This window comes from Homarus americanus, unplaced genomic scaffold (assembly GCF_018991925.1).
Source record: "Homarus americanus isolate GMGI-L3 unplaced genomic scaffold, GMGI_Hamer_2.0 scaffold47967, whole genome shotgun sequence".
Taxonomy (NCBI): Eukaryota; Metazoa; Arthropoda; class Malacostraca; order Decapoda; family Nephropidae; genus Homarus; species Homarus americanus.
Window position 1 is genome coordinate 2207349 of NW_024731965.1, and position 24940 is coordinate 2232288.

The 24940-nt window shown below is 37.2% G+C and overlaps 1 protein-coding gene across 4 annotated transcripts in view; it reads left to right on the forward strand.

The window, feature by feature from the left end:
• LOC121868123 (6-phosphofructo-2-kinase/fructose-2,6-bisphosphatase-like) overlaps positions 1–24940 on the forward strand; it is a 51049-nt gene that overhangs the window by 16448 nt on the left and 9661 nt on the right. For 3 of the 4 annotated variants that reach the window (XM_042368423.1, XM_042368422.1, XM_042368424.1), the window contains 11 exons: positions 299–424; positions 984–1147; positions 4287–4421; positions 10513–10590; positions 16743–16896; positions 17714–17817; positions 19259–19378; positions 20286–20384; positions 20967–21049; positions 21371–21522; positions 23576–23703. In XM_042368423.1, the coding sequence (XP_042224357.1) occupies positions 299–424; positions 984–1147; positions 4287–4421; positions 10513–10590; positions 16743–16896; positions 17714–17817; positions 19259–19378; positions 20286–20384; positions 20967–21049; positions 21371–21522; positions 23576–23703 (1343 nt within the window). The remainder of the gene's footprint in view (positions 1–298; positions 425–983; positions 1148–4286; positions 4422–10512; positions 10591–16742; positions 16897–17713; positions 17818–19258; positions 19379–20285; positions 20385–20966; positions 21050–21370; positions 21523–23575; positions 23704–24940) is intronic. The other variant, XM_042368426.1, reaches the window with a different exon arrangement.

A 24940-nucleotide genomic window follows, 5' to 3' on the forward strand; every position in this document is an offset into this window, starting at 1 on the left:
AAGTCAATGGCTATAAAATAAGATCTATTTTAGGATATTTTGTATTAATTTTATGAACTTTTCAGTGACATTAGGAAAACAATACAGTGCAGTATAAGTACTTTAGTATTTATATTACAAGTACAATAGTGATGTAATTTTATGTACAGTATTTGTGACTACTAAAACCAATCTGGTCTCTCTTTGTATGTGTAATTTGTTCATAATATTTCAAGCTTTAGTTTATTAGGAACACTTTTTGTGGTACAGTAAGCTTTACTTAATTAGGAACTCTTAATTTATTTTCACGTACGACCAGGAGAGCGAGCCAATTATGTGAACATCCCTCACGTTATTGTGATGGTCGGTCTGCCAGCTAGAGGGAAGACCTACATGGCTAAGAAGCTCACACGATACCTCAACTGGATTGGCATCAAGACAAAGGGTAAGAATGAGTGTCACTTGGCTGTTAAGTGCTTCTCTTGTTTTGGGTAGTGAAATGTTAACAGTTGTGTTTGATGAGTTCTGTCACAGGAATTATTAGAGACGACCACATGAGCCTTGATCGTTATGGTAACAACAGTAGTTTGACGTCCCACTGAGAATGTAGATTGTGGCGTGTTTTTACTCTCGCAGGACAACCAGCTTCTGTACACACACACACACATTTGCATGTTAAGCCACAGCACTAATGGAGATCAAAATAAGAATTCTAGTTAACATTACAGTTTGTTAGGTCTCAGTCCTTGTTAAAAATGAGTTTGGGCCAACTGTCGGCTTCAGAGGTTCATAAATACCCGTACAGTAGTTGTTGGTTTCTGCTGCTTCATCGGATTCATTACCCAAATCTGACCTTGACTCTACATAGTTTCACAGGCATAAGTTCAATGAATAATCTGAAGGTGTATTTTGCATCTCCACCTTTGGACCTTCACTCAGCCTTGTGTTCTGTCGAGTGTGGTGATACATTTTGATGATCATTGGTTATTTTTTCTTCATTGCAGTGTTTAACTTGGGTGAGTACCGGCGGCGAGTGACTCAAAAGTACAAGAATCATAACTTTTTCCGGAGTGACAATGAAGAAGCGATGGCTCTTCGGCAGCGTTGTGCAATGGACGCCCTGGAGGATGTCTGTGAATGGCTTGATAACGAAGGGGGAGAAGTAGCAGTGAGTACTGACTGATCAATAAGTACATTTTACCATTACATAATTGCCAAGTTCCACGGCAAAGTGTTTTCCTGTACCTGTACCACAGTTATAAGTTTCATCTATTTCTTTGCAAGTTTCATTTTTTTCATTGACCTCTTTTTAAACCGTTTTATTTTCTACTGTATAATTCAATACTTGACATTTTTTTCTTGCTGGAATAATTATTGTAGGCAACATTCAGAGATGAACCATGGAATGTGGCTTTTGAATTCTTGTTTCTTCTCTGATTTTACCCAAACGGTTATAGGTCTAGTTTTTATTCCTGATCATGCAAAAAGCTGAAATCCCCTTGATCTTTTCCTCACTTCACGGCTGAAACCTTTTTCTGATCTAAAACTTTATCCAATTGGTAAATCAGGTCATTTTATACCTGTCTCTTGCTCTCTTAACACCTGCTCCAACTAAACTCCCTCAAGTATGACTCCTCAACCTTGCTTTTTGGTATAATCTCTGTGAAGTGTATATTTCCTTTCCTTGGAGTGGATAAGTGTTGAGAGCTTGGGATACATCTATCTGTACTTTTTACTTGGTGCAGATAATAACAGTGGGCTTGGAGACATACTGTAGTACATTACTTCTCATTAACCCTTTAGGTGCATAATTAAATTTCGCGCCGGTTCCTGAAAAGTGTCAATTATCCTGCCAAAAATGAATTTCATATAATCACATTTTCTATGTTTTTCCTAGAGAACTTTTAGTATATTTTCCAAATCTGGAACAAAAATTCACATATGTGTGCAAATTTTAGAGAAAAAATGACATTTATACCCAAAAATGCAGGAAATTGGTATAAATCAATGTCTGGTATATGGCAAATAAATTTAATCAATTTGGTTACTAAACAGCAAATTTAGATATGTATTACATATTCAGATAATATCAAACAAAATAGTACAAAAATAAGCTATATTGCATTCAGGAAATACTCCTATACCTCAATACATAATATGTCCGCATGTCGTCTCATTTGGGGAAGTTTTTTCAAGGCCGTGGGATATCCCCGCTTGTCGCATTTAATTAATATAATATTTTGGGCGGGTTTACCCGCATGTCGCATCCAAAGGGTTAATGTATACTGTACTATGACCTGTTGTCACGTGTATGGCTGTTATATTAAGTTGTGGTAAGAATCTTTCATGTCCAATTGTCCCCATCTACACAATAGGAGACATGTGTATTGTGGTCACGTGAATAGAACACTCTTTTATCTGATCCAACAATTACCCATTTGAATCTTGCACCCAGCCACTGAATGGAACACCCCAGCAGCTCACCCACTTGTAAAATAGGTCTCAGAATTCATACTTTGGGAAATGAAAGACAATAGAGTGTAGTGCCTGGTCATGCTGTACCAGAGGCTTGGTATTCGGTAATGCTGTCTCCACACTTCCCCCAATGGGTCCATCGGGTCTCTGGGATCCACTTTCATACGTAGTTGAAGAGAATCTGGAACAGCTGTGTGTTTTTGTGTGGGAGTTTATGTTGTGAATGTGATTTCTTGGGAACTTTGCATTGCTCTGGGCACTAAACACACTACTGTCTAATGTGAGCCTCTTAGACGAATTTAATAATTAATGTTTTCTCTCCTTGCCAGTACATATTCAGTGTTGTCAAGACAGTAACTCAATATCAATGGACATAGCAAAAGATGTCTAATTAGGTGGATAATCAATATTTTCCTCTTTATTATTTCATTAGTGGATCGTGTTTTAATTTTGTCAAGGTCTAACCAAGTTTATTTTCTTTTGCATCAGAGACATAATTTCACTGCAAACAAATTGTTTTTTAAGTGAGATTTAGCACGTGCTTTTCTTTGTCTGTTTTGATCAGTAAAATGAACTTCCCTCAGTTTTAACTTTTATTTACATTTAATATGTTTGTTTATTCATTTGCCATCATTCTATTGACATCGTATTGACTTCACTACACTACAGTTCCCAGCCGTGTCAGGGAAGTACCTCGGCAAAACATTACATAACCTCATCAAGTTTGGCAGTAAATTTGTGTTTTTATCAGTACCAGCTGCTCTTTATGCTGCTTTCCCACTAATATTTATTCACTGACAGAGAGGAATTGATTTATCTTAATGTATTGCTATAACCTGTTTAAATTACCAAGAACAGGCTCTCCCCCAAATGTGCGGGGTTAGGTTCTCAAATGTCTGTGAATTGCCAAATCCTAATAAAAATTTGCTGATGGGGGGTACATTTTTACTTGTGTACAAAGAAATGTATATTCCCTTTGTGTCTGCCCTTAGGACATTTATTTCTTTTACCTGTAGTATTGTATATAGACACACACACAAAACACACATAAATAAATAATAATTGGAAAATCCTCTCTCGGATAATCAGAAACAAATTTATTAAAAATGTGACAGTCTACCCTCAGTTTCGTGCTCTATTACAGTACTTTATTAATAGAGCAAGGACTTGAGGGTAGACTCACATTTTTAATAAATTTGTTTGATTATATGCGAGACGATTTTCCAATTATTATTTATTTCACACACACACACACACATATTTACAATACAGGTAAAGGAAATTACTGTCTAGAACGAATGGCTACCTGTCCCAGCCGCGAAAACTCCGGCAACTTTAAAATTACCCACAGACATTCTTGATTACATCCAGGGTATCATCCGCAAATACCCGAGAACCACCAAGTAAAGATCTGAGAACTTGGTGGGCATACTGTAGTAATATGACTCAATTAAATTGAACTGATATGAATTATCAAAGTTTGTTTCAAAATAATCCGACGAATCTGACACTGTATCTGCTGATTACTATGGTGGGAGAGTCATATAAACCAGATCACACCAGTCAGGCTGCCAGGTGACATGCCAGATGGTATTCTTTGTCAAGAATCTGTCTGACCAAGGAGTTCACATTCTTTATATCCAACTAAGCTGGTTCACTAGTAGTTACAAATAGTTTGATGTTGTTTAGAATGGGAGTGTATATACTGTACCACTATAGGAGTTGTTTCCCAGAGAATGTTTCATTAATTACACCTAACCTGATCACACTGAATATTTGTCACTGCATTATTATTGAAGTGATTTAAGCTATAAATGCAATTTTGTTTACAGGTTTTTGACGCTACAAACACAACGATGGTTCGCCGTAAACTGATCTATGAGAAGGTTGTGGTGGAGATGGACTACAAACTGTTCTACGTGGAGTCAATCTGCGACGATCCATCCATCATTGAGTCAAACATTCGGGTAAGACTGCTATCATGTGTTGGAGACGGCCTTAAGTGTGACTAAAGTAGATAATGTATGTTTCTTAGAGAGTACTGTAGCAGGTAATGGGTCAACTTAACAATTGTCCGCTGCCCTCCCTTGATGGAGCCACGAGTACACTAAACCTTCTTTCATCTGTCTATCCATCCAAGGGTTATGTACGTGATAACTTGAATAATTAATTATGTATTTAACTGCCGAATGGTTTGACAATTAGGTGATGTCACGTCTTAAGAGTGAGAGAAACCCACAACGTTGATGCAATCAATATTTATTGGTCGATGTGGTCAAAACCTGTAAAGAACGAGACACTTGTTAACTACTGATTACATTCTATTACATGTATACATTATACGTCAGTTAGTAAATACATTATTCTGTATGGTTATTATCCAAGTGCTTTACACTATGCACTTGTGTAGTTCCCAACATTTCACCGTAATGCAAACGGTCGCTGTGTTCTTTCACTCACGTATGTGGGCTTATAGCTCCATTTAACTCCTAGTATCGTTCCAAGTAACTCCTGGTTACAGCTTGTGTGTGTACACGCAAAGGGTCTGGCCGATACTGGTCAGTGCTAACTAAAGGTACTCGAGCAACCAATACCCCCACACATCTGGCCAGGTCACAGGTCGAGGACCTGCCATATGTTATCGTCTAGGGCCGAGACAATGGCTCCATCATCTCCTCGCTTAGTAAACAACAACACTTTCTCATTACTCTTAACACCCTCCCATAATTGCAATAACACTGCGTGAGGGCGGCGATAACAACGTATTTTAACCAAATGTGGTGTGTCGGGTACCATTATAGATGTTCATTGTACTGTATTCTATTTTTGTGCATAGGAGGGCCAATTAGGTACAGTAATCCTTAGCTGGCGATTAAGAGTTAATTGAATGTTGTTCACTATGGTCAGGGCAGAGCTGGTAACATGCATAACTAACCCAGATCACTTGGGAAGATATCACCATAAAAAAAAAAAAGCATGAGAAGAGATTAAAGATGTGAGTGGAGCTTGATATTTGTATTTGTTTTGATGTGGGTCTAGTATAAAACTTAGAGGAGACATTATATAATACTTTTGGGGGGACGTGACACGGGCATAATGGGGACTATAATACCGAGCTCTAGGTGTGATTATAGTAGGATTTTAATTGGACTTGAGTCGGTTATCCTGTAGTTTATTAAGTTACTAAGTTTATCATTATATTATGTTCAGTGTGGTGATTAAGTTAAAGACCTTCTTGGTAAAAATTTTCATTTCCACATGATACAGTACAGCTGTTTCTTTAATTAGGTTCTTATTATATATACAAAGTCTTGGTGTTGATTGGTGAAAGTCTAAACTGTAAATGCATTATTAACCCCTTGTGTGTGGGGTCCCCTCTTGAGCTGAATAAAATAATCTTGCATTAGCCAAATAAAATACTGTTAGTGGCGTCCCCGTAGTGAAGGGGTCAGTCGGCATAACTTAACATTGAAGTACTATATGTTATTATAAGTTAATTTTATCACTTCACCAGCATATTATGGCAGGCATTTGGTCTGTTTTGTGTTACTGTGTTGTGAACTAACAGTGACTTATTGTAGACCGTTGAGCATTAGTTGCCTTGTATTAGGTTGTAGAAGCTCTTAACAACCAAGTGCATTGGTTATTACTGTATGCATTTATTGTTAAGTGTGATTTTAGTCTGTAATTCGTCCTGTGAAATACAAAATATTTAGCATTAATATAGTGAGTAGTGTATAAGCTCCAAGTTTCTGTCCTGTAGTTGACATTTCCGCTGCGCCACGATTATTCATTGAACCTCATGCTGTAGCCTGTACTACCACAGAAGCTTAGGTTCATCCCAGTGTTGGTTATATATTACGCTCCTTTCTCTGTATATTTTATTATTATTTATTCTTTTTCTTCTACTTTCATTGGTGCATATGAAGATTTGTCAAGTATATGAATGAGCTAAGGTAATTTCTCTGTTTACACACTTGTATCTAAAATATTTTATCCATTCTTTACCTAAATTTCATAGCTGGTCTTCCTTGGCACCGGTGGGTATCTTATTTTGGTCATTATTAGACAGAGGGCAAGGTTATAGGTCAGCCATGAAGGTCATCACCCCTCACTAGGATGCATCTATAATTAATTGTCACAGTTTAAAGGGAATGACCACATTGATTACACTGTTGTACCAGGTATTGTTCAGTGATCTACTCTCTTGTATCTGACCAGGACGGTTTAAAGTTGTCTTAGCTGTTGTGGGTAGATGACGTGCTATTAGCCAAGGCACAGTGAGTTAAGCAGAGGGGGTAGATAATTATTTGGTGAAGGTGTACTGGATGATGATGTTATACTTTAAAAGAATGCCCATACTTAATCGTGATTGTCAGGACCAAATCATTACCGGGTATGATGAAATATAAAACGCAAAACAGATGAAGATTTAATGTGGTTAATGACATCCAAAAGCATCGTTCAAGATTAATGACGCTGATGGATTTGAGTCGCATCACGATCTTTTGTTTTTGTTTACTCTTTAAAATATCTGATGAAAAGATAATTGAAAAGTCATCCATCATCCTCCTCATCTTCTAACCATTTTCCAAGTGTGTTTGTTAGCCATGGTTAACTGATGAGGTAAGGTGTACTAGAGGTTCCACTGATTATAAAGTCGTGACTCTGGCCGTGTGATCTGGTGCACTGTGGCGCCGTGTGTTAAAACTGACCCATTATGTTAGTTTACAGGACAGCATCTAGTTTGGTATTTTATTATTTGTCTAGATTGTATTTTGAAGTTATTAATCTTTATTTAATTTTCAGGAAAGTTTAATGATTAACTGGATTAATTGAGTGTACTGGTAAAAGGCATCTGGCCAATGGATCCAAATCTTAATTTTCTCGTTGGGTTCAGTATTAGTACGGGACCCAGAGAAAACCTGCAATAATTGGTAGGGTCAGACTGCATAATCAGTTATTGTACACATTCACACATACTCACTCCCTCTACTCTCTCTCACTCATTCACTCTCTCAAATAAACACATTCTCATCATTCAGGCCTCTTGATGTTGGTTGAGGGGTTAAGGTTACCAAGTTAGAATTTCATCTGCCTCTGGTTATGTCACTTTCCAAACCCAGGTCCATAAGGCTGCTGTTGGCTCACTTCTTTAGCCTGTATCTGTGTGGTTGACTCAAAATGTCAATATTAACACTGTCATCTGTTTTTAGTGGTTATGCTGGCACGACCTGGCAAAGTGATTGACAAACTCTTGATTGAAAGCTTCATTCTTCCTTAGGAGTGAAGTTGGACTTGATTTGTTCACAGAATTGCCTTCAGTAACGTTTTATATTCAATCTTCAGTTCTCTACCACTCATTCACCTAGATACTCTTCCTCCCTCCCTCCCCCCCCTGTACTTGTCTTGTCATGTTTCCTTGAATATGATGAGAAATAATCCCATACACTGTAAATACATTTATTCTTATTTAAGGGTTCACAGGGGGTCCATCTCAAATCACTTAATTTAAGCACAAAGAAGAAATTGAATAACAAAATACAGTAAAGGAAAGTAAAAATTAAAGTTTAACGCTTACATTGAAACCTGGGGCTGGCTGGTCTTCCACCCATATCACTAACAATCTTTCCATTTCAGTTAACAATTCACTTCTTTATTTTATCAAAGTTGAGTACATTGGTGTAGATCCTTTTACATGTTCAAGAATTATGCGTTTGTCTTTAAAAATTGTTCCGATTGTTGACCGACTGAAACCCAATGTTTTACCAATGAATGACTGAGGGTGTTTTGCCTTTTTCAGAACCATTACGTCAACATTCGCTTCCATTGTAATTATTTTCCTTTTCTTGGGTGCACTACTATCCCTTGCATCAGGTTTGCATTTAGGAGCCATGAAGAGGGACAGAAAATTTGAATTAATCAGTAAATAACAACAGTTTGTACTTGGCTGGGTGACGCATTACTCCCCACCCACCACTCTGTCTCGCTGCTACGCCATGCAAAGTAGTTCTCGTACATTAATGCTACGAACCAGTTGTACCTATGTCGGATTTTTTTAATAATTGACCTCATGAGACCTTGTTCGTATCGGCGGGTGTTCGTAAGTCGGATGTTCATAACTCGGGGACCCTCTGTATGTATAAGCAGCAAATGTTATCCGAGACCATTTTGAGAACCTAACCCCCGCAAATTTGAAGGGCATGCTATATTGTAGTCGCCAGACTTGTTTATGTGTTTTTCCTGCCATGACACCGTTGCATCAATCCCACCCGGCGCACTGTAGTAGGAATACGTTGCGTTCTTGTAACTTCATCATCTGTTGCAAATTACCACTATCCAGGTACTTATCCAACCATCTGAAGGGGTAGGAGTCGTTGAGTACTCCTAGCTGCTCATGAATGAACTTGTGTATGGCACAGAGACGATGGGGAACTTGTTCGCAGTGTCAGTACGGTTAATACTCCCGTCTACACTAATGATGCCTACAGTGTGTCTCGAACCTTGTCATCCACTGAGTAAGTGATCTGGTGTTAGGGCTGTCTTGGATGTCTGTCTTGCAGTTTTTACAAGGCATCATTAAACACCCAGTTTTTTTGTCCTTCTCACCCGTAAACTAGATCACACCGCACAACTCCTCATGTTTATACTGCTATTGGGGAGTTATAACATAAAGGTGCAGACTTGGGTGACAGTGTTCTACCTGTCCTGACCCACAGTGTTGAACGTGAGAAGTCTTTTTTTACCTCTTGAAATTGTCTTAAAGTAGAGTAAGTACTTTACCATTATTTGCATGTTTGACCCCCCCACCCCCCACCCACATTTTGGATTGTATTCTTAATATTTAATCTTCTGTAAATGTCTATTTTCATTGAAATTAGTGATAACCACCAGCCCAGTATATTAACCTTAAACAAAAGGTCATTGTAGAACTTGTATAGTTACTGATATTAGTGTAAATTAGAATGAGTTGTATGAGATGTGAATTACAGTAAGCAGTTAGCAAGTGAATGTCTGGTTGTGAGGGTTCTATGATCCCCACACAGTTCATGTCTTCTTCATAAGTACCTGACTACTGTACACCTTCAGCATTCCCTCAGCTTAAACATCTACGTGTGATTTAATCCTCCAAACTTTACATTGTAACTCCTCAACTGTCATCATCATCATTATTGTACTTTCATTAGCCATTGCAACAGTGTGTAGAGCTTTTGTTTGTCTTTTTCTGTATTTTATGAATGTTTCACTTGTGGGAAGACATCATGGAGTGGACTCTATAACTTGGGGTCTTTTTCAAGTAAGATCCTGATCAACAATACAGGAGTCTAGCACAGTGGGTTTACATAATCATTGGTGGTATATTCAAGGTGGTCAAGTACTGGGAATATCATATGACGTGTCCAGTCTTTGATCCTGTAACACCAACTCTTATCTTATTAAATAGTAAAATAAACTTCTCCATAATATCTCACTGTACTGGAGTCATGTACGCTGTTGGTCATGTTTTTGGAAAAATTGTCATACTCGACTTGATGTTTTCTCTTAAAGTATTGTGATTAGATTTGCATGATTCCTCCCTTGTGATGGTTTGTCTCAAGGGGAGACAAAGGGAATGTTATGCCTGATTTCTGTTCATTCTTGTCCATGTATATTTTAGTTACTTATTTGTGGTTCAACTTTCATTCTCATTTATTGATTTGGGCTGTCATGTAAGTTAGCTGCTTTTTGTTCTTATATAATTACTGTAGTATAGATGAAGAAATACATTGGAATTTGCATGAAGTGTTGCCATTGATTCTGTCTTTGTGTGGAAACTGTTGGTGGGCAAAATGATTTTCAATTTTGGACAAAGTTCTTCATGGGTCAGTAAAATAATTGGTTGATTAACCTTACCAATGTCATACCTCCTCCTCCTCCTCATATAATGTATATACTGTAGGCTCCTCTGACATGATCCCATGATTTAGAATGAATGTTTATGGCACTTGACTTTTTATTTTATTTTACTAGATTGATGTAAATATGGAACCGTTACTTTAGTTAAACTTACATGTACAGGTTGTGAAGATCAACGGGCCCGACTACCTCAAGTCGACCCCAGTTAATTGTAACACTCCAGGGCATCCTTGCTTTCAAGTTTGTATCCACAGTCTTTACTTTGCATTTTAACAGTTATAGTAGCTTTTAACTTGATACATATATAAATGAGCTTGATTTTCCTTCTTTATAGACCATTGTTGTTTGTGCTTTATCATGATAAATCACAGTACTGTGAATAATATAACTCGGGGTACCATAACAACGTAGTGATACTCAATATTATTAGTCCATGGAATGCAGGCATGAACCTTTGGATGAGCAGTCTTTGCTCTGGTGTGTGCAGAGCTACATTAGTGTCAAGGCCCTGAACTGGTTAACCCTGCTTGGTTAGAAAGTATTACCCTTGAAATGTTTGAGGTGGTTTTAAGTATATATTTTGTTTTGCTTCGGTTTATAATAAAAAAAAGTCACTTAACTTTAGATACAGTGGATGTAAAATCTAAATGACCATAAAAAGTGTTAACTGAAAATGCTGCCAACCTTCTAAAAGACAAACATTGCATTGGTGTTTGAAGGAGAGGAAGTCTTTTGTCTTTTGTAACTTCTGGGGCTTTTGGTTATCCATGGTAAAAGTAAAGGGATACTTCAAAACATACACGATACTACTTCTTCTCTTCTCCCCCTTCTTCTCTTCTCCTCCTCCTCTTCTTTTCCTTTTTTCTCCTCTCCTCCCCCCCTTTCCTCTCCCTTACTACACCTCTTATCCTCTTCTCCACTCCTCCTCCTCTTGCTCTCCTCCTCCTCTCACTGTTTGGTTTCATGTCAGCCCTTCCATCACTGCTTTCTTACCTGAAAACTTTGACTCTGCTCTTAGCTTCAGTCAGTCATGTCATCCTGGAATCCTTAACTTCACTCTTGACAGCTTCAGCCATCATCCTGGAAAACCTTCACTTCACTCTTAGCTTCAGCCAATCATGTCCCAATTCTCTTAATTATTCCTAAAGCTTTTAACATGGTACTGCACCAGACTAACCTTGACAAAGTTCATTCATATGTTACTTTGATATTTTATTTTAACTTGGTGGATCTTTTCTCTCTCTCTCCAGCTGTCTCATCCATGCCGTAGTGGACAGATGGAGTACCTCAGGGCTCCGTTCTTGCTCTTTTTCTTCGTCATTACTTCGCTAGATGTGTTAAACTGCACAGAAAGATTACCCTACTAATATAATGTAATGACTTTATCAAATTAAAGTCTATTGGCAAGTCATCTAGCCACTCCACTGCCTTAAACACACATCTTCATTCCATTAACACAGTCTGGCACAAATTACTCAGGTACTGTACACACACACTCGAAAGTATCTACGATTTTGTGCTTGGCAACATGACACAATAGTTGAAGGATTTTGACAACCTTACCAAGACAACAGGAGTCTTAGTGGTGTTCATTTTGAAATTTATTTGACTTACCCGCAAAGATACTTTTTGGAGTGTGTGTGTGTACATACATTCAGTGCAACCTAAACACAGTAAATATTTCCATTGTATCAGCCACCAATGTTACTTATCTTGGACTTATCATAACGTGTAACACCTTATGGAACCATACCCCAACAAATTTGGGTACAGTATGTGACCGCCTCATATCACTAACTAAACATATATTTTTACATTTCATCCATAGTACACTAGAAATACCAAGGTATGGATATACTGTACTGTTGGTCTCTTTATCTGTAGCACTTCCTTAAAGAGGACTCGCCAACATGTGGACACTGTACATCCCCTAATCTACCACAGTTCTAGAAAAATAAATGAACCAAAGTGACGGATGAGTTAGATTTTAAGGTTTATGATGTATTTTTATATTTCTGATGCATAATGCTTCATCAGTTTCATAATTGGGTATTATTTTAGTGTGTGGCAGCAAGCATGACCCGAGTGGTGGTGTTTTAATGAGGGGGTTCTGGTGTGGGAGGCAGGTATGTACACTTCACTTCTCCCATGTAGTGAATAGCAGTTGATTCAGTATTTAACATAGACTGAATTGAATTGGATTTGTAGCATCTTGGAGAAATCTTTAGAACGTATTTTAAATTGGGAGTTGGTAATTTTGAACTGGGTAGTCTGTGCCTTATGCTCCATTACCGAACCAAGTTGCTTCGTCGTGATACTCCCCGATTAAGGTTTATGTTGGCTCGGTTGTATACATCTTTTAATCATTTGGGTTAACCTTTATTTTGATCCCTGTCTTTGTATTCGGGTAGGTAAGTTGTCCTGTTGGAAGGTGAGCCCCTCGGAGTGAATCTAGTAGATAATGTACCTGTCTCCCAAACATTATACAGGACTGTTGACCATCTACCCTTACCTCTCCTACATCACCACACCTCACCAAGAGTCATGAATGCAAGATCTTTCCAGTGAGGTACAAATGATTACTGTGGCTTTATGTATTGTATATGTGGAAGTATTGGCAGTGGACAGACTTGTGGGATTCAGCCTCTCGTACTGATTGTCAAGAAAATATTCCGCCCAATAAGGAATGTGGAGTTTGTATTGAAATGTAATCCGGGATCCATTGGTACACGTCCCCAGTTTGTATGTATGGAGTCATTGTCAGCAGTGTGTAGCAACATAGATATGCGTTATAATTATTGTAGATTATGGCTGGTCTTGATAGAGATTGATTGGTTTATACAGTGTGTTTTATATATTATTAAATCTTCCAAGAAAAATCATGAAATGGTTGTTTAAAGATTTTGGAAGATACAAATGATTATGATAAACAAATCTTCATACTGTACACCCAAACATTCAAGATCAATAATTATTAATGAACCGAGAGCCAACACAGTTCTTTATATATCTTTATTCCTCAACTTCTGTAATCACATCAGCAAATTGGTGTCAGTCTTGTAGTTGTGACACCAGCACCTTCGAATGTTCAAAGATGCTTAATGGTTGATGGACTTTGATAAATAGCACCATAGCATTTGTGTTATAGTTGAATAAAAAAAACTATTCTGGATGAAATTATAAGTTATCCAGCTTAATATTTAAAACGTTTTCAAAATTCCGGGGGTATATGGTAAGACCAATGACCTGTGAGAGGCATCACCAATAAGCTTTGCCTGGTAGAGTCTGCCATTGCCTGAGAGCCTCTGTTTCTCAGCAGTAAGATAAATAATCCTGGAACAATGTTTATGGTACTGTAAGCAGCCTTCTTACCTTGCCCAGATGTCAGTTTGAACCACAGACCACCCCGACCTCAAGGGTTCACACTAACTTTTATCACTCCTCTCCAAGGTGTCAGTACATACCTTCCCAGGTCACAGGTGGACTAACTGGGGAGAAGTATTGTAATTATGCTTTATATTATATATGTATAATTGTATATTTTATGGTGTATGTTTTGGCTAATACCACACAGTCTGTATGGCCATTGATGTTCAGGTATTTAAGGTGAGTAGTGTTTAAGGAGCACAGTACAGGTAGTTGTCTTTTTGTACTTATCATTGTGAACGTTTCGGCTTCTTTGTTTTGTATTGTATGACCTCGGTGAATTACTGAGGACAGCTGATTCAGTGGGACTGTGTCTTTCCTCACACAAAGGGTCTTAAGTGATTCCTATACATTGAAAAGGACCTAACATTTTTGTACATAGAAATAGTATGATTTTGTGTTTTATATGATCTTGTAGTTAAACATTGTGATGAACAAAAATTAGGAACATTTTTATAATACCTGTACAGCTTTATTTGCTAATGTAATTAATATGATAATATTTATGCCTTATTCAAATGCAGTATATTATTCTTTACAGTATGATCAATATCTTCATGTACAGTCACGGACAAAAGTTCACTTCCCTTGGTGAAACAGTCACAGGAATGAGTCTGTACTCACCCTGACGGTCGAGTGTGGTTGTGCCGTTCAATCTCCTTTGGGGTCGATGTTGCTTCATTTTGGGAGGGGGCAAACTTTTCACCCTGACAACCTCGTGCATCTGTAGTGACAAAAGTCCAATACCTTAACACACTTGCATAAAATTAGTCATTGTGGAGATCTGTTTGACAGTAGTCTAGTCCCCTTTTAGCTGTAGTAAGTGTTGATTGTCTCTCATTGGGGCTAATTTTCACGATGAACACCAAGACATAAACTTGGCTAGTAATTTAAACCCCTCGTGTAAATAATTACTACGTCATAAATGCCTCTCATATTATTCCTCTACCAGCCACACGGTCATTAACCTGTATATTTTTCCCTTCTTTCTTCCTCTTTTTCCTGTTCTTTTTCTTTCCTTCTCTTAACTTTTTTCCTACTTTCTTTCCTTCCTTCCCTCCTTTCTTTTTCTTTTTACCATTTGATGATTATTTTTTTGGCTAATAATTGACGCCCATTATCAGTCATTAAACCTGTTGGCATCACTCTGGGCAGAACCTTACCTTGAAGGAGTCCTTTATATCTCCTCGCACTCACTACTGTCTTGTCCTAGCCTTCCAAGAATCACTCGCCCTTTGAATCACCTGAAGAATCTCCACCCCAGCTTAATTCACCTAAAGATGATCCACCCTTATCCTATTTATTGGGGGAGGGGGATAGATTAGGTTAGCATTAGGGTGGTTAATCTTATTGTAATACCCAACATTTTCTTCATATCTTCACAATCTCATCCTGGTCGTTTTTGTAGTCCGAGTACTGCCGGTCGGAGTCAACTAGGCCAATATTAGCTGTCAAATATATCATCTACCGGGGCTTCTTGTCTCTAGGGAAACAGAAATTTGCTAACTTGGTGTGCTGTTTTCCCATTCTCTCCCTCTCTTGTATTTTTAACTTTAAGTTTACTGTACTGTACCATATTTTTTGTTTGGTTCCTCCTCCTCCTCCTGTCTTGTTTGCTCATATTTCAATGCAAGCAATTGGTGTCTGGAGTACTGTTCTTAGCATATAGATTAACTGAGGTATACGGCACCTATAATTTTCATCCAATGTTTCGAGTGTTGCTTCAGTTTCTAAAAAAAAAAAAAAATCTTATTGTAGCTGGTTATTTAGTTGAGTTATATTTAGGAATATACTGCATGTTTAGTGGAGGTAAGGTATCAGAGGGGTATATTGAGAGATGGATATTCTCCTTGTTCTATTGTGTGTCTGTCTTGTGGTCTGTAGTTAGGAAGGTCAATCATTTACTTAAGTCACCTCATTCAAGTCGTGGTATATCCATTTCATGTGAAGATATTGTAGTGATACATCTTCATGCCCTTCTTAAGACTGTACACACCATCCCAAGAAATATCTTTATGGAAGGGTCTGATGAATTTCATAACAAACACTGACTCCTGTTGTCTCGGCAGGGTTAAGATCCCTCATCACTTGGCATATTTTCTTTAATACAAAATTGTCAAGATGCTGTACTATTTTGATGGTGTACATATCACATACCAGTACTTTTATTATTAGTATTATTGGTCTACTATTATCATTACTTAATCTTGAGTATTAAAACTGTAATTGGGTAATCCAGCCAATTATCGTGTGACTTAAGACAAAAATAATTTACCAATAATTTTTTTATGAAAAAATAAGTGAGGTTCAAGAAGATGAATGGGAAATGACATCTTCTTGAACCCTTTGGCTGCTGGAGTTTTCTGTAAGCTGAACAAAACCGTCATGCAGTTCCAGAATAAAATTAAAAAGTGCGGGAATCATAGTGAAGTGTTAAAGGATTATTAGGATGTGATACACTTGTTGAAATGACCGTATAATTCTTTGTCTTCGAGTAACTCATCTGGCATACACAGATACGCATCTATTTATCACCGTATCTTGTTATCTATCCATTTCTTACTTCTAATTAAATGGTGTAAGTTGGTTCGATATAAAACTTGGCATGATTAGTCTTTGAGGTGGTCACATTATGTTGGTTAAAGGTCCCTAATGCAGATGTATGAACCTAAGGCAATTTTGTTTTTGTTATTTGAAAGTGTAACTCAACACTGGATGATCACCAGGTGTGTCTGTTGGTAGAATAGTCAAGTGTTGTTAGTGTAAGTAACGAGTGAGTAGTGTTGGCTTTGTATTTTTTGAGATTTAGGTCTCTAGCTCTTGTAGATTTAAGAGGTTTATTGTGTGATATTATCAAGTTTATGATAATGTTTAACATCTGTTGCTGGTTTTGTTTAATATGAAGCAAAATAATCCACGCTAGGTCTAGTTGTCGAGTCTGTAAATAACAAAGTCTTGGCCAACAGGAAGTAAAAGTAAGCAGTCCTGATTATTCTGGGATGACCGCTGAGGAGGCCCTGGCTGACTTCATACAGAGGATTGAGCACTATATGGATCAGTATCAACCTTTAGATGAAGCAAAGGAAGACCATCTCTCTTTCATGAAGGTTTACAATACAGGTTGGTAGGGATGACTTCTTTTATCTTGTATATAAAACAAATATTACCGGTAACTGGAATAGAATAAACTATTTTGGGTTTAGAAATTTAAAAACAGATCGTCTATTCCCAGTATATCATAAAATGTAACTAAAAAGATGTGGAGATTAGAAAAATTCTGATCAGTTAGATTTTTTTTTAGTAAGTAAGGTTACACATGAGTTTGCTCTTTGATAGATGCTGAAAATGAGAGAGGGATCTGTGTGTGTATCTTAGGTCTGGCTAGTGCACCAAGGTTAGAAAAGAGTGAAGAATCTCCACTCTAGCTCTATTTGACATTACTTGGAGGGGATGAGGTTTGGATAGGTTTGGCCAGGTTAGGTTAGCATTAGAGTGGTTAATCTTTAGGTGAAATAAGCGGAGGTGGAGATTCGTGAGGTAATATGTCTGAAATATAGATCCGGTTTAATGTAGTAGTGTATATTTATAAGAGCTACATGTTAAAAAGAGAGTATTGAAGGTTGTAGTGTGGAGGATGGTGTGGTTTCACTGAAGGAATCTTGCACAGAGTAGGGATGGCATGATAAGGAATGACATAAGTTGCTACTAGGGTGAAAATAAGGGGGAGGATGGATTGACTTTTATTAATATACTCACCTAGGAAATAACAGAAGATAACTGGCAATGAAGAGATGGCTGTTAAAGTGTGTAGAGGAGGAAGTATTGAGGGAATGATGTATAGAATGTTGTTTCAAATTTACTGTTTTACAAATTCAATGCAGGAACATGGAATCAAAAGAAATTGACTAAGCTACTGTATCTCTCTCTCTCTCTACAGGACAGAAAGTTGTAGTGCACAAACATGAAGGACACATTCAGGCGCGTATAGTTTATTACCTGATGAATACTCACGTCACTCCTCGCACCATCTATCTCACCAGGGTATGTGTTTTCCTCACCTTAGGCTCGTGAGGATGTTTATATCTTTGTTTACAGTACATGTTTGTATTTATTACTGATATAATTAAGTTCTACCTAATCTATAATTCACCAAGCCATGGGTCACTGACTTGTAAATACAGAATAAGTGTTGTCCATGCAAGCCCACACATACTACCATGAAACTATAGTATAAGTTACATGGGTAAATATCCCATTATACCTTGTCAAGTTAAGAGTACAGTTCATGGGAAGATTAAAACACCATTAGGTAGAAAGGTATAGGAGTATATTTGTATATTGCTTCAAATAAGTGTTGTGTAGTTACATATAATATTGAATAAACTGTTAATATTTATTATAAAACATTGTGAACCACTGAACACACACACTTCTATGCACACATACATACATACACGCCATGCATGGATTCATACATAAATGGAGAATTAAAGTAGTCTGTACATTCCCACAAATTTACTCAATTCACATTCTTACCATTTCATTCATGGACACTAATTGTTGTCTTGGTTCACTGATTTAAACCAGTTTCAGCATATGAGGTCATGTTCTTGGCATGTTAACTGCTGATTCTGTCTAGGTTAATGAGGCCGGAACATTTATATTAGATAGGCTTTTAGTAGCTAAACCCAATTGTCTGTTATCCATTTATTCAGGAACTATCTAGGATACAGTTCCAAGTGTAGATCACTGTAACTTATCACTGTAGCTGTGAGTGTTAAGGTAAGGACGGAGGCTATGTTAATAAACCTGCTAAATACGTCCGTGAGGGGTTGAGTGACTGCTCGAGGGCGCCGCCCTTTTAATGCTGACTTTAACAGTAACTAAGCCGCACCTCAAGGAACTTGCCCATCACGTGATATGATCATGTCACCTCATAGCCAGTGGAAAGTTACAGGGGGTGATATGATTATATAAAGACAATGTATTGCCCTGACATTTATATAAAGACTGATGGGGCTGATACAGTCAAATTGTGGAATTTGTTAGAATTCACAGAGGTAATCTTTTACATGCTAATTAAGGACCTGTTGTCTGTAATTTGAGATCTGTATACGAGTATTTACTTTGTCCAAATGACGTCTCAAAATTATTAATTACTTTTCCAATACTAATTACTCACCACCTATGGTTTTTCACTTGTTACTTATCTTGCCTTTAAATCTTTTTCCAATATCTTATTACCTTGCTATCAATTCTTTTTTACCATTAACTTTCTATTTCTTTTCTTATTATCATTTAATTTTTCTCCTTACTCTTATAAAGAATAAAAAATGCCACGATAGGATAAACTGCCCCCCCTCCCCCCTCCCCCAAGAAGCACAAGTCCTGATCAGAATTTTTTAACCCCTGGATATTGATCAAAATATTTTAACTTCTGGATATTGATGAAAAATATATTTGACCACCGGTTATTCCTCAGCATGGCGAAAGCGTCCACAACGAGCAGGGAAGAATAGGGGGCGATGCCGACCTGACTGAAAATGGTCGGAAGTTTAGCAAAACTCTTGTTCATTACATCAAGGAACAGAAAATTCCTAAGGTGAGTTTTTGACACAGACGTTGTGTGTCCCTCTGGTAACGTCAGCAGCTATGTACCATCCCAAGAGAGCTGCAGGAAGGTGTAGAATAGAGTGAAAAGAATAGATGTAGGTGTAGAAATCCTATCCTGAATACAAAGACTATAACTGAAAACAAAATTACCATAAATAGCGTGATAATAAGGTTGGTGAAATAGTTTGATAACTTTGGTCAGTGAAAAGATATTGGATTTTATTTTTAAAGTTTTTGCTTTTTAGTTTTACCTGGAAATGCAGTCCAGTAGACACTCAGGCAAGGGGATATTTAAGTGTGGAAACTTGTAGTATTTGTTTCAATTTTTATGATTACTCTTATGAAGAAAAAAAAAAGGTGGATACAATGATAGTTCTTTAAGACTAAGGATAATTGAGAAATACTTGTTATTTTTTAAACTCGATAACTAAGCATCGCCGTGTATTTAGATAGTTATTTCATCACAGTAAGGCCTCTTTCACATGACTTGGAAATCAGTAGAGTTCAGTGGGATCTTTCACACAGAATTCCATTGGTTTTCAGGTGTTGAGATAAATGCTCATGTAAAAAAAGCCTAAATAATGGGAATTGAACTATATGTAAGCTATGTAACCTTCCCTGATAAAGTGATCCACACCATGATGCTGCAAGACACTCGATACATATGTTTGCTTTATACTTGACATATTATAAAATTTTTGTGAGAAACCCCCTAGTTAAAAAACAGCGTACAGGTAATTACGGTAAATGTTGGGAATGGTATCCACTTCAAGCATTTACCTGTGGGTAGAACAAAGTGAATAAATCTATATTGTTAATTATTACAGGTGCACAGGTAGTTTCTGACCTCTTTGTATTTTAAACATTGTGAACGTAACTTATTTGTGCGTTTTTAGCTGCGAGTGTGGACGTCCTGGATGAAGAGGACCATTCAGACAGCCGAGGGTATTGAAGCTCCCCAAGAAAGATGGAAAGCCCTGAATGAGATTGATGCAGTAAGTAACTTTTATCTATAACTTAGTTCTGGATAGAGTAAAAAGTAAATCTCCACTTAACCAGACTTTACCCAACTGAGAGTCTGGGTAACAGGACCCTATGTTTCCTTATATTGTCTGACTTCACAAAATTGGTCAATTCTGCTTAGTCTGTTCATATCAATTCCACGTGGTGCATGAGGCCTCTTCATGCAGAACCTTGAAATTATTAGAATGTTATGGATTAAAACAAATATTTTTCCTGTCATCTGTTTCACCATTTGAAATTGTTACTTCTTTTTATATTAAGCTATTCAATGTAGCTGGTCTAAATTTCAGTGGACCATTCTGCATGTACGCAGTGAATGGTTTAAAACATCATTTGCTTCGCCTGTTGCCAAATACATATTCCTGCGTTTACTTTCATAAGATTCTCTTCATGCTTTCGATATTATGTTCTTATTTCTTCCCTATTTCATCATTGGTGTGTATGTGTCTTATGTGTAGGAGTTTACTGGACTTTGTTTTATGCTAAGGATCTGAGTAATGTTCATATTGGGAAGGATTGCCAAAAAATCACTGAAAGATGTTATTTCTTTCCAGGGTATCTGTGAGGAGATGACGTATGCTGAAATTAAAAAAAATTTCCCACATGATTTTGCTGCTCGAGACCAGAATAAGTTTAGGTTTGTAGAATACTTAAGAACTTAATTGTTGTAAGGAGTTATATGCTGTATTATATACCAGGTAATATGAAATACAGTACCATGCTGCTGTCATTTGGTATCTCCTAGAATGAGTTAGTTAATACTGTATAGTCAACATGGTGTGAACTACTGAGGGTTGCCATTTCCCTGTAGAATCGAAAGGGGACCACATTGCCTATTGTCTGTTCACATTGTGTTGATTTAACAATTTCAACATCGTACTTTGAGCTGTGGATACTTTAAGGTTCAGATGTTTTCATTGTGTTTGTCGAAAGAAAAATGAACCTGGTTTGTTTCCAGCTACCGGTACCCTCGTGGTGAAAGTTACGAAGATCTGGTAGCTCGTCTGGAGCCTGTCATCATGGAGCTGGAGCGTCAAGGGAATGTTTTGCTTATTGCACACCAAGCAGTCATACGTTGTCTTCTAGCATACTTCCTTGATCAACCCTCTGGTGAGTTAACACTGTGTGAATTCATGTTTCATCAAGGTTAAGGTTACAATAGGAAAGACATTGTGAGTTGTGAACATCATGTATGAGAATAACTAACACTGTGATCCTCAAGGCATTATAGTTATTGTGTATGTAGACATGGTGGTGCCTCAGATACACTGATCATTCCTTAATAATAACTTTCCTGGCTGCTGGGAGTACATATAGGAGAGGATGCAAAGTATTCCTTGAATATGACAAAGAAGTTAACTGAAGATGCCTTGATATATTTTAACTTCCCTTATGCCCCGGGTTAGGGTGACAGTAGATCAAGAAAAATCGGCTTTTCCAAAAATAATTTTTAACCTTTTTAAATGATAAATTAATAAAAAATAAGTAAGAAAAACTATTTATTGACCCTCTAGAAACTTCCCTGGCAGTGCTGAGGGAGGGAGGGAGGGAGATGAGACGGTGTTGTTTTGACAGTTGACGCTCGTGGTCACCTATGCACTTAGCAGCTATTTATAGCTTGCCTTTGTGACTGAGATGGCCAGTAATGCATATATTTACTGATCATTGTACTTATTTGCTATAAATAATTAATATAGAATATTTTTTTTTCATTATTTTTCATAAAAACTGCTCGGTAACACTCGCCAGTCGGTCGCCAGGCTGTCTGGCTGTCTTTGTGTTTGGTAGTACAAGTAATGAATAAAATAATAATTCCACAAATAAATACATTTATAACATAATCATAGCATTATTTTCCAGTAATACTACCCTACAATACAACTACACTACTTTTAGCAATACTGTATTACTTTGATACAACATGATAAAATGGACAAACAATGAAAATGAAACAAACAAAAGTAGGTAATTACGTTCAGGAAGCTTCCCTGTGGCCGAGGTGTGGTGTGACAGGCAAATAGTCACACTGGAACGTCACCCGGGGCGCACTGGTTGGGCGTTCTGGAACGTCACCCGGGGCGCACTGGTTGGGTGTTCTGGAACGTCACCCGGGACGCGCTGGTTGAGCGTTCTGGAACGTCACCCAGGGCGCGCTAGTCCGACGTTCTGGAACGTCACCCGGGGCGTAAGGGTTAATAGTCTGTTGTTCATCTTGGTATCAGGGTGTCAGTCAAGGTGTTCATGAACCTCTCCTTCTCCAGCACACCCCTCATAGCAGTTAGATTATTTATACAGGTTGTACTTAAAATATCTGAAGTGCTTGGGACTAACCAGAGCCATTTCACATAACTGGAGTGTTTGGTTAACAAAGTCATTATAAAAAAAAATTAATAAATAATAATATTTCACTAAGCACCAAATAAACTACAGGCAGTTCATGAGCGACTGACTTACTTACACCAGCACTGTACTGTGATGATTATAAACTACTGTAATATATGATCTCTATAACTGAAGTTAAATTAAGTAGTGTATAAGTAAGGTTAATAATAATACAAAAATAAGTGCAGTTAATTATTTATATACCTACAATTTACCTATAAGTGACTTTGGATATATACAGCCATACAAAGTGTAGTTCATTACCTATTGTGCTTTGTTTGGTATCATTTGTTTGTTTACTTAGGTTTGGTACAAAACAAAGAAATAATGAAAAGACTTCATTCATCTTTGACTTCGACCTTTTATGATAAATATTTGAAATTTTCTAACATCCTTTGCCGAAATGCTTTTGCCTTGAAATCATTTTATAATTTGATAGTTCAGATATTTAACACTATTTTAGAGAAGAACAGGTCTGCTTACCAATTGTGAACACATTTAGTTTGAATAAATGGACAGCTACACAAATATTTTCAATGAACCAATTGGTTATTTTTACAGAAGAGGGCATGACTTACAGGTCTGGTTAGCAAGGGAATAGTATAGTTTTCTGAGACTTGGATAATTGAACACGTTTATTAACTTCTCTATAACTTCAGATCTTTAAGCTTTACATCCTTGTACTTTCTACACCTAACTCTAATGTGTAATTTTTATGCAAGTAATGTACTGTATCTTGTAATCATGAACTGTATCTAATTCTACTATTTCTGTTGATCAGATGACCTGCCATACATAGAGGTTCCTTTGCACACTATGATCAAGTTGACACCAGTAGCTTATGGTTGTAGGGTGGAGTACCTCCCTCTCAGTGTTCCTGCTGTTAATACCCACCGTCCTAAGCCAGAGGTAAGAAATGTAGCCTTAAACATAAGCATGAGTCTGCTTATAAATGTATTCTTTCTATTCAAAGTGTCAAGTAAGCTTGTATCATTCAGAATTTGTTGGAAAATGAGAGAAGTTTGTAAATATCCCTTAATTTAGTTAAATACTGATTAATCTCTTCTTACCTGCTACACCTCACTCCTCCAGGAAGCCAGAACAGAAGAGCCTCCAGTCTGCCCTATCATTACATATCTCCTTTGTCCTCACACCTGTTATATTTTGACTTGGCATCATTCCAAAACATGTGACTTACTTAACCGCCACCAACATTTAATTGCTAATCATAATTTTACCTTTTACTTCGCTCAGGCTTTTATATACAGTATATGTTTTCCAAAATTTAGTCTAACTTTGCCTCCACATTCCATAACCGTACTCGACACCTTTTCACATATCCATTGAGACATTGTTACATAACTATTTGACAAATTTCATAACCGAATGACAGACAGAACACATATCATTGACAATCTAAAATAACTGTTCGTTCATGCTAATGGAAATGATTGACATAAGTTATGAAGTTGACAGACGTGAACAATAAACCGACAGTCTACATATAGTTTGAGAATGTAACAATTGGAGAATGACATACCACCAACAGTTATTTTAGATTGTCAATGATATGTGTTCTGTCTGTCATTCGGTTATGAAATTTGTCAAATAGTTATGTAACAATGTCTTAACGGATATGTGAAAAGGTGTATTATCATTAACCTTTAATCACATAGCCCGTCCTTGTGATTCGCCACCTTTAGAAGTTCCTGTTTATTCTCAGCATCACATATAGAGAGATTATCACCAGTGACCATATCCCATCCTCCAGATCCAATTCTGCTCCTGCCTTATTCACCATATATTGATTAAATTAGCATCAATGATCTTGCAAACCATGCTAGATAGTCCAAATCTTAAAATTTGATGGATAAAGCACATACATTATTTATGCATATGTATGACTGAGGTATAAGACTTGAGCTAAGAGATTTTTCTTCCTTTGTTATGTCATCAGTATCAGACTAACGTGATGAAAGAAGTACGATGTTCTTGGTCAGCTGTGCCAATACATTAATTTAAACCAACTTCTTCAAGAGTTTTCTCACTTATTGGATCAAGATAAGAATCTTACCCTATACCTCAGATATCCTAGAGTCGTAGTAAGCAACTCTTAGATTCACTTGACTGTTTACATTCTAATTTG